This window comes from Notechis scutatus, chromosome 9 (genome assembly GCF_049901735.1).
Source record: "Notechis scutatus isolate UNSWTSFEM ecotype Mainland chromosome 9, rNotScu1.2, whole genome shotgun sequence".
NCBI classification, from domain to species: domain Eukaryota; kingdom Metazoa; phylum Chordata; class Lepidosauria; order Squamata; family Elapidae; genus Notechis; species Notechis scutatus.
In genome coordinates, this window is record NC_142017.1 from 7,169,859 (window position 1) to 7,183,475 (window position 13,617).

General features: G+C 38.3%; 1 protein-coding gene across 5 annotated transcripts in view; it reads right to left on the bottom strand.

The window, feature by feature from the left end:
- The window catches only part of PHKB (phosphorylase kinase regulatory subunit beta), a 106,265-nt gene that overhangs the window by 80,026 nt on the left and 12,622 nt on the right, over positions 1-13,617 (bottom strand). For all 5 annotated transcript variants that reach the window (XM_087971492.1, XM_087971488.1, XM_087971489.1 and 2 more), the window contains 3 exons: positions 12,951-13,040; positions 11,484-11,622; positions 3,415-3,514 (listed from right to left, as the gene is read on the bottom strand). In XM_087971492.1, the coding sequence (XP_087827618.1) occupies positions 3,415-3,514; positions 11,484-11,622; positions 12,951-13,040 (329 nt within the window). The remainder of the gene's footprint in view (positions 1-3,414; positions 3,515-11,483; positions 11,623-12,950; positions 13,041-13,617) is intronic.

The window sequence follows — 13,617 nt, forward strand, 5'->3', positions numbered from 1 at the left end:
CTACCTACCCACATACCTACTTGTGTCTGTCTGTTGGTCTCTCTCTCTCTCTCTCTCTCTCTCCACCTCTCTACCTACCTACCCAGGGGTGGGATCTGACCGGTATAACTACCGGTTCGGTGATTTACGATTTGCTGCACGCGTGTGTAAATCGTCATCAGCTTGCTGCCTGGACAGTTGAGCAGCACTGGGCACAGGTGTGCAGCAGTTAAAAAATGCCTTTTTCCTGCTTTTTCAAACTCAGCTGTGCCGCGCAAAGCAGCTGAGGTTGAAAATGCAGGAAATAAAGGTCAGGTCAGAGCCCGGGCAGGCATGTGGGCCAAACAGCAGCAAACACAGAACCGGTTCATTGTCTGCTGCTCTTCAGAGCTACCGGTTCTATTGAGCCAGGCAGAACCAGTAGCACCCCACCCTTGCACCTACCTACCTCATACTTCTAAAACCCACATCGCCCACATATGTTTCTCCCATAGAATTATATTTAAAATAGGCTCCTGAATCGTAAAAAGAAGACGTTAGCCTTCTGATTTAAGTTTTCTTGTTTAAAAATGCCTTTAAAATGATAAAAGAGCAGAAGGAGCAGGGTGACAACAGGGTGTTCTCAAGAGCACCACGATGGGGATCTGAGTTAGGATATGTACAGTTTTGCAAACGGGTTGGAAAGTCTGGAGTTTGGTGGCTGATAAATTCAAATAATAAAATAATAAAAATCCATTAAGGGTCTGGGTATGAGTAGGCTGAACCAAGAGTTGCTTGTGCACTTCCTTTTTCTGAGGGGAATGCAGCAGGGGGCAGAAAGCTGCTTGAGGTTCAGAAGGAAAAAAGATGAAGCTTCTTCAATCCTTAGCTAGAAGATCACCAGAGGACTCCAGGGCCATAGGCTGGACCTGGAAAGCCAAGAACATTCTGGAAGAAGGCAGCAGCAAAATCCTTCAGGTTCGTGTCACGAAAATGCCATGGGCCTACCCTGAAGTTCCCAAGATATAAGGATGTCTCGAAGACTTCAACAGTTTTGGTATATTCTAGCATGTCTTTAAATGATGCCAAAACTAAATAATTTGAGGGTACTTCTCATCAATATTAAAACTTGAATTCTATAGGCATAGGATATTATTTTCTTCATCATAGGTTAGAGTTGGAGGATATTTTTGGCCATATTCTGAAAGTTTTGTTTTGTTCCTTTCTTTAAAAAAAAAAAATCCTTGGTCCATCTCACTTTTCTTTTCTTTCTTTTCTGCTTTTCTTTCATCAATTCCACTTTAATTTGTATTCTCTTTTGTGCCAGAGGTGCACTACAAAATAAGAGGTGACAGACTCTGCCTGCCATTTCTGTAAGTTCAGGTGCTGAGGTGTTGAAAAGGTAGGTTTGTTTCATCACACCTGCCACCCCAAATATCAGGAGAATAACGCTGAGTAATTGCTGGCATATGTCTCCTTGTCAGTATTGGAGGAGGAAAAAAAAACAGAAACATCATAGATAAATCAGTAGCAAATTTTACAGGTTAGCATCTGCTACCAATTGTTCGTTCTTATATCCCTTTGCTTAGCGTTGTGCAACATCAAGAAAAAATAATTTACTATGCCAAAAGAAATTTTAAACTATGATTAGCTAGAGGTTGAAAGCTAACAGAAAAACAAGGTAGCAGAACTTACTTACCTGTGTTGACTGAGTTTTTGTTTAAGCAAAGCACAACATACCCGTATTTAATATCAAACCTTTGTGCTCTTGACATGGGTCAGGAAAATAAAATGAAGCTATCAAGGTGTAATGATCAGGTATATTAAACTACTTCTTCAAAACCCATCAGATGTGTGGAAATGAGTTGGCTTTTTATGTGTCTGCACTGACTGGGACCATTAACACAACTATGCATTTTGGAATGAGATTACCTCTATTGTAGCACACAGTTTGAAAAGATATTTCATGATAATGATGCGTGATGTCAAGGCTAGATAGACAAATTATATAGGACTGTTAAATAGCCCTGCCATCAAGCGAAAATATTAACTTTTATATTTGTTTGGTATTCTGATGCCTTCCTTCTGGGCATTGTATTCTCATCCAAGATGCCTATTTCAAAAATCGGATCCTGTGGAGCACTGTCAGCTAAAACAATCTTATTTCCATGTAGATCTTGCTTTCAGAAAAAATCCTCTGAAAGGATGTCATTAGGGAAACTCATCTAAACAGGGACATTTCGTTTTTCTGCGCTCCTGCCTCGACTAAGAGAGGCACCTTGGCTAAAATGAAATCTGAAACACGATTATCTAAGACATTTAGTGACCGTTCAAAGTTATAACAGCACTGACAAAAGTGACTTATGAACGTTTCACACTTATGACTGCTGCAGCACCCCCAGAGCCACATGATACAAACTAGTTCATGTTTATGACGGTCGCCATGTTTCAGGGTCACATGATCCCCTTTGGCGACCTCTGACAAGGAGAGTCCACAGTGAAGCCAGATTCACTTCACAACCGTGTTGCTAACCTAACAACCGCAGTGATTCACTGAACAACGATGGCAAGAAAGGTCGTAAAACGGTGCAACATGCACTTAACAAATGTCTCACTTAGCAACATGCATTTGGGCCTCCATTGCAGTCGTAAGTCAGAGACTTCCTGTATGCCTTTCCAACAACAATAGATCAACCCGCAGTCTCCGGTTTGCCCCGGGTTCAAGTTCTAAATGTAATTAAAAGAGGGCTTGATTTTAAATAGTTGATTTACTATGCACCTGGATGAGAAGGAATACAGGGAATGTCTCAAGTTGGGATGGATGGTGATTGGGGCATGTGATGTGATGATGGGAGAAGATCCGGGATAAGGTCAGCGTTCCAGAAAACCTTGACTCCAACAGATAACTTTGAACCAGACATATTTTCAAAGTTCCCTTTTATTAGAGTAGTAAACTAGCACATCTGGGAAATCCCAAATCTGAAAGTTCCGGGTTTCCCTCCAATAAGTAAAATTTTACAAATCCATTCCCTTCCCCCATCATTCCATCACATGCCCCAATCACCATCCATCCCAACTTGAGACCTCTTCTCTACTCCTCCTCAGCCAGGTGCAGGAACAACATGACCTTGACTCTGACAAAGAATGCTATTATGTCTAATCACATCCGCTCCATGCAATTCCCCCCTCCCATCTTCCCAGGCTCAAGAATGTGGCAGCGTGGAAGCTTTTGGTGCTAATATGGCTTCCAAAGCTGCCACACATGTCTTCATCTGTGGCTTTTAACTATATGATTGGCCAGAGCCTAGAAATAAAACTTTTTCTGGCAGCATGCAAACTGGCGTCACTTCTATGGTCCTTTTAATTTGTTTGCACCCGAAACATTTTTTAACGCTTACAATTAACTTAATCCTTGAGAATTAAGTGTCTGCTTCCATCCATGATGCAACGTTTTACCTTATCAGCCTGACGCATGTAGCAGAAGAGAATTCCTCGCATGCATTTTATAGCAGAATGCTCCAGTTCGTGGGTTCGTCCCTTGTCGTCATCAATACGCCTGAATAAGAGAGATAACCCATTAAACAAATTAGAAATCCATTCAGAAGGCAGTTGAAAGCACCCGTATCCACCACCACCCTTTTTTTTATATATATAATTAAGTATTAAGGCTGTTTTGATACAGTGGCATGAACGAACTTGAATATTCTCTGGCCCGATCAACCTTTCTAGAATAAAGCCAACTCTTTTTTTAAAAAAAAGAGTCAACAACTAAGCCAACAATGAAGTGCGGGTTCATAAAACAAAGACAAGTGAGTCTTGCAAAGAAATTTTTGTTTCCCTCCGTCTTCCTATTTTAAAGAATATACGGAGATATCATTATGAGCTGTAAAATGGAAAAGAAGAAAATTATTTGACAAATGTCTGTGCGATAATGATGCTTGAAATTGATATTATTTAAGGACATTTAGATGGCTGCTCAACTCATTCTCAGTGACTCCAGGCTGCTTATAAAGATTAAAAATTATCACATAAAAAACAATAAATAATTATTAAAACCCCACTTCCCAGGGTGACACCAACCAGTCAAACAAGCCACTTGATGGGGTCCATCCCACTCTGGGTTCCCCAAGTCCGTGGCAAAACCAGGTCTTCAGGGCCTTGTGAAAGGGTGACAAAATGAGAGCCAATCTTATTTCTGCAGGGATGATATTCTACAGGGAGGGAGCTACCACAGAGAAGGCCCTTCGTCTTGGTCCCACTAGATGTAACAGATAACAGATAATCAGAGTTGGAAGGGACCTTATAGGTCATCTAGTCCAACCTCCCGCCCAAGCAGGAGACCCTACACTACTTCTGACAGATGGGAGTCCAATCTCTTCTTGAAAGTCTCAAGTGATGGCGCTCCCACAACTTCCGAGGACAACTTCTGTTCCATTGGTTGATTGTTCTCCCTGTCAGAAAGTTTCTCCTTATTTCCAGTTGAATCTCTCCTTGTTCAGTTTCCATCCATTGTTCCTTGTCTGGCCTACAGGTGCTTTAGAAAATAGCTTGACCCCTTCATTTCTGGGCAGCCCCTCAAATATTGGAAGACTGCTGTCCTGCCTCCCTTGGTCCTTCTCTTCACTAGACTAGCCAAGCCCAGTTCCTGTAACTGTTCTTCATATGTTTTAGTCCCCTCATCAACCTGGTTGCTCTTCTCTGCACTTTTTCTAGAGTCTCAACATCTTTTTTATAGTGTGGTGACCAAAACTGGATGCAGTACTCCAGGTGTGCCCTTACTGAGGCTTTATAGAGTGATATTAGTACCTCACTTGATCTTGATTGTATCCCTCTGTTAATGCAACTTAGGATTGCATTAGCTTTTTGGGCTGCTGCTGCACATTGCTGGCTCACACATGTACTTCCTTGGGAGAAAGGGCCCACCGCATTCCTTGCCTCCATAGTCTGATAAGTCAGCTAGATGTGACCGGGCTAAGACAGCCCTTTAAATATTGCTAATTTTGCTAATAACTGTTTCACAATGCCACATTTTGTTCTTTGTGGGAGTCCTCAGGTACTGTATACATAGCCACAGATCTTTCTATGAGGTTCAAACCTTCCCCTAAAGATTGCTCTCATGGACCACCAATTTTTGACTGTTTATAGTGCAATAGCTTTGGGACTGCTGCAGGCTCAGGTGTTCAGGAATATCTTAGGAAGTGACATATAAAGTCTGTATTTCCCAGGGTATATGGGCAATGTCTTTCAAGCTTGACAATTTGAACTCTTAAAGTTGTGCTGGCTGGGAAATTCCGGGAGTTGAAATCAATGCATCTTAAAGTTGCAAGGGTTGAGAAATACAGCTACATACAGCCTCCTTTAAATCTTTGCCTCATTTAAATCTTAATTTTCATGTACTGTTTTCAATCTTTTTTTGTACATCGCCCAGAGTCCCTTTTGTGAAGGAGATGGATGGCTCCAAAATGCAATGAATGAATGAATGAATGAATGAATGAAAAGGGACATTCTTAAAACTCTCTGGTTCCACTGTAGAGAGACTGGATGCAGTAGGAATCACTTTCAAGCATACATAAAATTGGCATCAATTGATTTTGTTTTACCACTTTAAAGGCTCTTTCCTCATATTACAGATACTCTTTATTGAATCATTAATCCCTTCTTTCTTCTTTTAAATTTATTCCCGCTAGAGTTTTGTGAATTTTTAAGAAATACATGTGGTTAATGTGCAATAAAAAACCCTAAGCATTCACTGCCTTTCAAAAAAAAAAACATTAATCACAAACCCTCAGAGCAGAAACATTATTAATAACAAAATCAATGATCAGAAGAGATGACACAATAGAAAAAAGATTCAGAAGCAAATTAATAACAAAACCTCTCTACAGGAGCATTTTAAAATAGACAGGCTATAATAAAAAAGCATCTTGCTTCTTGTGTGGGGATCATTTTTCTCTCAATGTCAAAGACAGATCATTCAGCGGGAGTCCCATCAATCCAAAAAAAATATGATGAAGTTTATTAATGCTGTTTTCCAATGCTGTCTATATGTAAAAGAATGCTAAGTCCCAAGTCCCAAAAAGCTAAAGCACTGGACCAAGGAGCGCAAACAACTATTAGAAAGATTCCCTAAGATCTGCATCGATCTTCAAAACTTGAGATCTCATACTGTCAGGGTGAAAGAAACAAACATTTCAATGCCCAAAAAGGTGTCAAAAGCCCAGGGAAACCGGAAAATTCAGGCAGTTTAAATGAATATAAGATTTATTGGAAGCTTAAGCTCCCCAAAAAATTGAAAAAATTGAAACAAGGTTGGAGGGCAAACCACTGCCAAAAGCTTAAGCTCTCTACAAAAATCTGACTTACTAACGGTCAAGGGAAATAAGCAGGAATTAAGAAGGCAGTCAAGATGGGCACACGGGGACTCGTAACTTATGACGTGTTTAACCCCTCCATCAACAATTTCAAGATGTGCATATAAGTAAAGGCAATGGAAGCCCTAGCACTCTTTCTCATCTGATTTTTAATATATTCCGCTTAACACGTCTATTGCCAAGTGTTTTTATAGTAGTCCTAAACACAAACAAATTAAATTAAAGATATACATTTTGAAAGTTGACATTTCCCGACTGCAATTCAGCAGAACACCTTAGGTATTCATTCCACTGGTTAAGAACAGTGGGGCTTTGATTTGCAGTTACCAAGGGTACTTTAGGCGAGCACCTATCATTAGGGGAGAAAATGAATAGGAAAAGCTTGGAAAGGAGATTAGTCTCAGCAAGAAAAAAATAATTGTGAGGGGAGGGGGGAAAAAGCCACTTGCAAATCAGTATTTCAAATGAAGGCGGTGGGGGGGAAAAGCTACCCAGCTTTCAAAACCAGCAGAGAACAGTATTTAAACCAAAATGAAAGCTAGCCTTCACTGAAATAAGAAACTTTCTAACAGCGAGGACAATTAACCAGTGGAATGGCTTGCCTTTAGAAGTTGTGGGTGCTTCATCACTGGACAGTCACTTGTCTGGAATGATATAGGATCTCCTGCTTTGAGCAGGGGGTTGGACTAGAAGACCTCTAAGGTCCAGCTCTGTTCTGATTGAGCCAGTTGGTGAAGGTGATGACTTAGGAACTAGGAGCCAGGGAGTTCTAGTCCCACCTTAAGCATGGAAGCCAGTTGTTGGACTTTGGGCCCATCCGCAGGAAACAGTGAGTTCTAGTCCCAGCTTTAGGCATGAAAACTGGCTGGATCGCGGTGGGCCGATCACTAGGAGACTGTGAGTTCTAGTCCTGCCTTAGGCAAGAAAACCAGCTGGTTGACTTCAGGCCAATCACCAGGAGAGACAGTGAGTTCCCGTCCCACCTTAAGCATGAAAACTGGCTGGGTGATCTTGGCCCAGTCCCTCTGCCTCAGCGCAATTCACCTCACAGGAGTTTTTGTCATGGGCCAAACAGGAGGAAGAAGGAGTATTATGCTTGTTTGCCACCTTGAGTTACTGACGAAGTAATAGAGGCGGGAATAAAATAAAATAAAATAAAATAAAATAAAATAAAATAAAATAAAATAAAATAAAATAAAATAAAATAAAATAAAATAAAATAAAATAAAATAAAATAAAATAAAATAAAATAAAAATAATAAAATAAAATAAAATAAAAATAATAAAATAAAATAAAATAAAATAAAATAAATAAAATAAAATAATAAAATAAAATAAAATAAAATAAAATAAATAAAATAAAATAATAAAATAAAATAAAATTCAATTAAAAAAATAAAAATAAAGCCAAGATCATCTGCACTGCATTGGAAAGACTGTGCATCAAAATGAAATTATAAATGACTCTTTGAAGGAAAGAGCCTGGACTAAGGAAAATAAATGGTTTCCCGGGCACTGCCATATGGAAGATGGAAAAAATAATAATTAACTAAACCCGCAAAGGATTATGGGGTCATTAAAAGAAGATGATGATGATGAAGAGAAAGGCAGAAAATGTTAAAAGACACCAAAGACCTCTGAAGTTGTTAGAAAAAGACCTAAGTAGCCAGTTAAAAATTCCCAATAATCGCTGTTAAATTCCAACGTGAATCTAACACACTTGGTCTAAAAACATACTGATGTTCAGACAGAAAAGCATTTAAAACCTCACTCAGTTCCATCCAAAAATGGTAATAACCCTGTCAGAAGGAATTAAGGACTGTAGCATGTACTGTGAATCAATCAGCTTTTTAAAAGGCACTATGTAAAAAATAGTCTTAACCAAATCAAACCCACTGATTTCAGATATCACATTACATTCAAGCAAGAAAATGCAAGCATAGAATGCCAAAGAAAAGAGGCACCAGCCCGATCAAATCAGAAGACTCAGTGGGGACTTAACAACATTTTAAAATGGTAAAACCAACGATAGAAATAAATCCAAAAAAATAGTGTGTTTTGGGGAGACAAAATGCCATCACTTTGGCAATGAGTGCCAGCACAGGTTGAATATAACCCATGCATTGCTCTGTTCTGCATCTATTCTCTTGTTTTGGTTGACGTTGTTTTTAAAATATTTCCTATCCGATTTGTGGAAAGTTCAGACTGAGCACCAATGCATGGTAAAGCCCAGATTTTAAGGTATGTTCATCAGTTGCTATGGCAACAGCATCCTGCACTGAATCCTACTAGTGTTATAATTGACCATCTTTTATAGAAAAGGCACTTTTATATTTAATTATTCAGGGTGTCAAAAGTACTATCAATGATTTATTCCTTATTTATTCCATCGTTTATTTATTTTCATTTAGTTCATTTATTTATCTTCTTTTTTTGCTCAGTTTTGCTCGGTTACTTCAATGGAATCCTAGATGTGGGAACTATTGAGACAAAACCCAGAGAAAAAGATCTGTGTAATTAATAAAGCTATTCAGATATGCCGACCTCTCCCTATTACATTTTCAAAGAGCCATAAAAATATGGTTTGAAGATTGTTCAGCCCAGTTGAAGGCCTTGTGGTTATTTTCTATCAAATTTTTTTATGTTTTAATTTTATGCAATTATTTCAATGCCACTCAAGAATTTTTGGAAACAGAGCAACATGCAAACAGAAGTAATTAACAAACCTCTTTCAATTATTTCTTTCATAGAAAAGATAATTAAATGCATCACCTTCTTTTAACTAAAAAAGGCTTAACTGATTTGACATGGAAATACATTGACTGAGCCTATTCATGTAGAAAGTAGTACGGCTGGTGTCTAGCCAGATAAATATAATGCAGAGAATTTGGCACTGGTGTTTTTTATTTCTCTGTTTTAATCATTGCAAACAGAAAACTAACCTACATTTTCAGACCTTTTTCCACTGCTACCTTAGTTTTATACATTATTATATAATAGAATAGAATACCTTTATTGTCATTGCATTCCACGAATACAATGAAATTTGAAAGCTATTCCTGCACAGCCCCAAACACCAGATCATAATCACACTACAGAGTTTTTAAAAATTAAAATAATAATAATAATAAATCGCAAATGCACTGTTTGATTCAAGACAATTACTGCCTTGGAAAAGAAACTGTTTCTCAATCTATTAGTCCTCATTTTAAGACACCTATAAACGCCTCCCTGATGGTAACAGATTGAAATATGAATGTCCAGGATGAGAACGGTCTGTGGAGATTTTTAGTGCTTTAGAGAGGAGTCTGGTCTTTGCAATCTCTTCCAAAGAAGAAAGAGAGCAACCGATGATTTTTTTTGTGCTGTGTTTATAACTCTCTGGAGCATATAGTCACAGCACAAGACAGATCTCAATGGAAAGACATCAGTTTAAAGTAGACAAGTCCTTTTTGGCAACTTCAACCTTTTATTACCTAATCCTGTGGTTTATGCACAACTGTCAAGGCAATTTCCTATGTTGCAAAGCGATTCTAGTACTTTTGAGCCAGTGTCACAATCCTTCTAGCAGCAGAATTGTCAAGCAGAAAGCTTGGATGCACAGTTATAAATTACAATTGATCTAAGACAGGGGTGTCAAACTCGATTTCATTGAGGGCCACATCAGGTTGTGTTTGATTGCGGGGGGGGCAGGCACATGGCCAGGGGGCGTGGCCAGCTCAACGTCACTCATCAAGGCTCCATTTTCAACCGCAACATCCTTCTGCAGTTCTCTGCTGGCAAAAACGGAGTGTGTGGTGTCCCCGGGCCTCTGTTTTCACTGGCAGAGGGCTGCAGGAGGCCGTTGCGGCCATAAACAGAGCTCGGGCGGGCCTTAAACAGCTTCCCTAAGCTCCGTTTCCACTGGCAGAGGCACCGCGGACTGGTCCTTCGCTGTTTCCAGGACGGCCCCATGGGTCAGATCTAAGCACCCCGCGGGCCGGCCCTGGTCCCCAACCCTTGAGTTTGACACCCCTGGCTTGATCTACGAAATAATTGTCCTTTATTGGCAAGAATAATCAGCAGACTTTATTATTCGGACCACTAGTAAGCAATCCTTTGGGCAAAGCTTCTAGGATGATGATATATACAGAAGTACAAAATTAAAGATTACAATAAAAACAGAGGTCAGTTAAACATAAGTTAACGAAGAATGAAATCATGCCAAATTCTAAAACTAACTAATGCTAGCAAAAACCCAATTAGTAAAATATATACCAAGTTGAAAGATTTAAACTTAAGGTTTAGAACATAAGTTTGAAAACTAGAAGATGATATAGAAAATAATAAAGATACAATCTAAAAAACTAGAAATAAATGCCTAGAAAACTAGAAAGTTTTGTTTGCCATTTATACAAAATAAACCTTCAAACAAAATTAAGTTGTTGTCAGAATATACTGACATACAATAGATAGTACAGCTCTATTTACTTTTAAGAGCTATATAATTAGGAAACAAATGGGGTTGATTGTTGATACCTGTATGGGAGTTCTACTGATTAAGTTATTCAAAAACACCTAGTTTAATGTATCATCATAACACAAATGTGTTCTATTTATGTTTTAACATGCATTTTGAATAACTTGAAAGCATTTTTAAACACTAGCTTTTGTTATTTTACCTTAACACAGGTTATTTTAAGACTACAGTACTCAAGGCAGGTGGGATGGTCATTCATTCTCTTCCTGCAACAGCAGGATTGGCAAGACTAAAGAATTTGGTTAGAGGACATTGCCTATAGATAGTCTTTGACTTACAACAGTTCATTTAGTGACCATTCAAAGTTGCAGTGCCACCGGGAAAAGTGCAGTGGTTAGAACGCAGTATTGCAAGATAACTCACTGTTCGCTGCCAGGAGTTTGATTCTGACAAGGCTCAAGGTTGACTCAGCCTTCTATCCTTCCGTGGTTGGTAAAATGAGGACCCAGATTTTGGGGGGCAAATTCTAAAAATAGCCATTAGCCCGATCTCTTCACACAAAAACAAAGTCTCTGAGAAACACATTTGCAAGACTTGGCTCTGTTTTAATTCTTTGGCTGCTCCCTCAATGTTTGGCCTTGGGATTTAAGCGGAATATACTATTAGCGAGACAACATAAGACATCCTCCATTTACCTGTAGGCCAGGGCCAGGGCCCAGACGCACGCAGCACAATAAAGACTGTCATGAATCTTTGCTCTCGGATTCTCATTGCAGGTTTTTGTGGGGAAAAGACCAGTGGTCGGACTTTGGAAAACTAACACAGTTGCCTTGACTGCCAAGAGAAACAAAGAAACATACAGACTATTATCTAAACCATTTTCAAACTTAAGCATCTTTTTTTTTCCCATGAGGCAAAACACTGGGATGTTACAGCGGATCTATAACAACGTTGGGTAATCGTTCTACTGAGGACCAAAATCATTATAGATAGTCTGTTGTGGATAACAAATAGACCTGCGCTTTCTGGAATGTTCCCTCACAAACATTTATACAAAATCTTGAAAGACATACACAAAAATGCTTTAAAATAAAAATAAAGCAAAACTGTAGACAGGATAAATGAGAGAAAAACATAGAAAAACATACACATTTGAGAATGATGCTGGAAAAGCATTTACATTTTGACACCAACACTGGAAAAAAAAACATGCAAAAGTGAAGTGAAAGGAACAGAAGTTGGAAACAACAGAAGCTGGTGAAATCAATCTGACAAATTTACCATCCACACTGCAGTGATGAGGACTTTCACACTTTCTTCTTCCCAAATAAAAACAGAATATTTCAGCATGCATTTGTTGCAAAGCTATCCTAAGAAACTAGACATGTGACAGTTTGATAGTATTTATTATTTGATGCTTTTGGTCTTGCAGCCACATCTTTCCATCAAACATAAAACAAAATATTTAGTAGTTTATAAATACTTTCAGTTATTAAATAGTATTCATTCAAATGTTATTGAAAGGAAAAAACTAATTATTGTCCATTTGTGATTTCTGATTAAACCAACCATTTGAGAGAAGTTTGCAAATCTCTCTCCTTTTGAAAATTATTATTATTTGTTTGTTTAGGCTTTATATAAATTGAGGAGATTTTTATTAAATGGCATGAAGGAAGTTATCAATTGTTCTTGAGAAATTAAGGTCAAAGCTAAATATTCCACCAATCAGCCAATATTCCTTTTGAAAGTGATTTATAACTCCTACATGAAGAAGAAGTTGGGGGAAAGACAGTATTTGTTTTTTAAAACAAATCACAAACCAGGTTCAGAAGAAGAAAGTGCATTTCTTAAAATACAGCATTTCCCAAATAACTATATTCATTCCACCATTATGGCAAGCAAGATGGCATAGTTAGTTTCTTGTTTATTTTCAGAATAATCTTTAAAAAGTAACTGTATGGCCATGATCACTACTAATATTAAGCATCATGTGAAAATAATCTTGTCTACATGTAATTATTGAAGGAAACAAATCAACAGCAGCGCATACAGAATATTTGAATTTTTTTATGATCCCAATTACATTTACGACAAGAACATAACATTATTTATCTTTGCTCTTTCAACGTTCTCAAAGCGGAAAATAATTTTGTGTGACTTACCTATACAATAGTAACGATCCAATTTATCCCACAGATTCTCCGCATCTGGTTTTAGCAGATTAATGCTTTTCATGGGCTCGTATACAGAGCCTAAAGGAAGAAATTAGGAGGCCTCAATTACAACCACAGCAAAGAAACAAAAACATTTGCTTCTATTTACCGTACTTCTATTGAGTTCAGTTATTATGCCTCACTTTTCCAAAAGGTAACCAGGAGAATCCACGGAAATAAAAACACAGCCTTCGGTTAAAATGGTGATTGTGTGGAGAAAAAGAGAAAACCCACTTTTTAGAATTCTTCTTTGCAGGAAAATACCCGGTCAGTATTTCCTGCATATTGAGAAATTCGGTATGAAGTATGAAAAACAACTTATGCAATCCAATCAAAACCAATTGAACCAATTCTGCACCAGCTTACAGTATGCAGTCAAGCTGAATTAAAGAATAGCCGAGATGAAAAAGATTATTACTGAAGTGTCGAAGATCTAGAAAACACTCTGAAAGTATCAGCAAATAATACATAGGTGGTGACCAATCTTGCAAAATAAATCTAGGGCGACTGTCGTGCATTCCAGGAGTTACTCTTTAATGCTCTCCATACTCTCGCAATGCATAATGGCCACTTGTGGTGGATTGAGGAATCAATCAAGACGCACTTGAATGTTCAG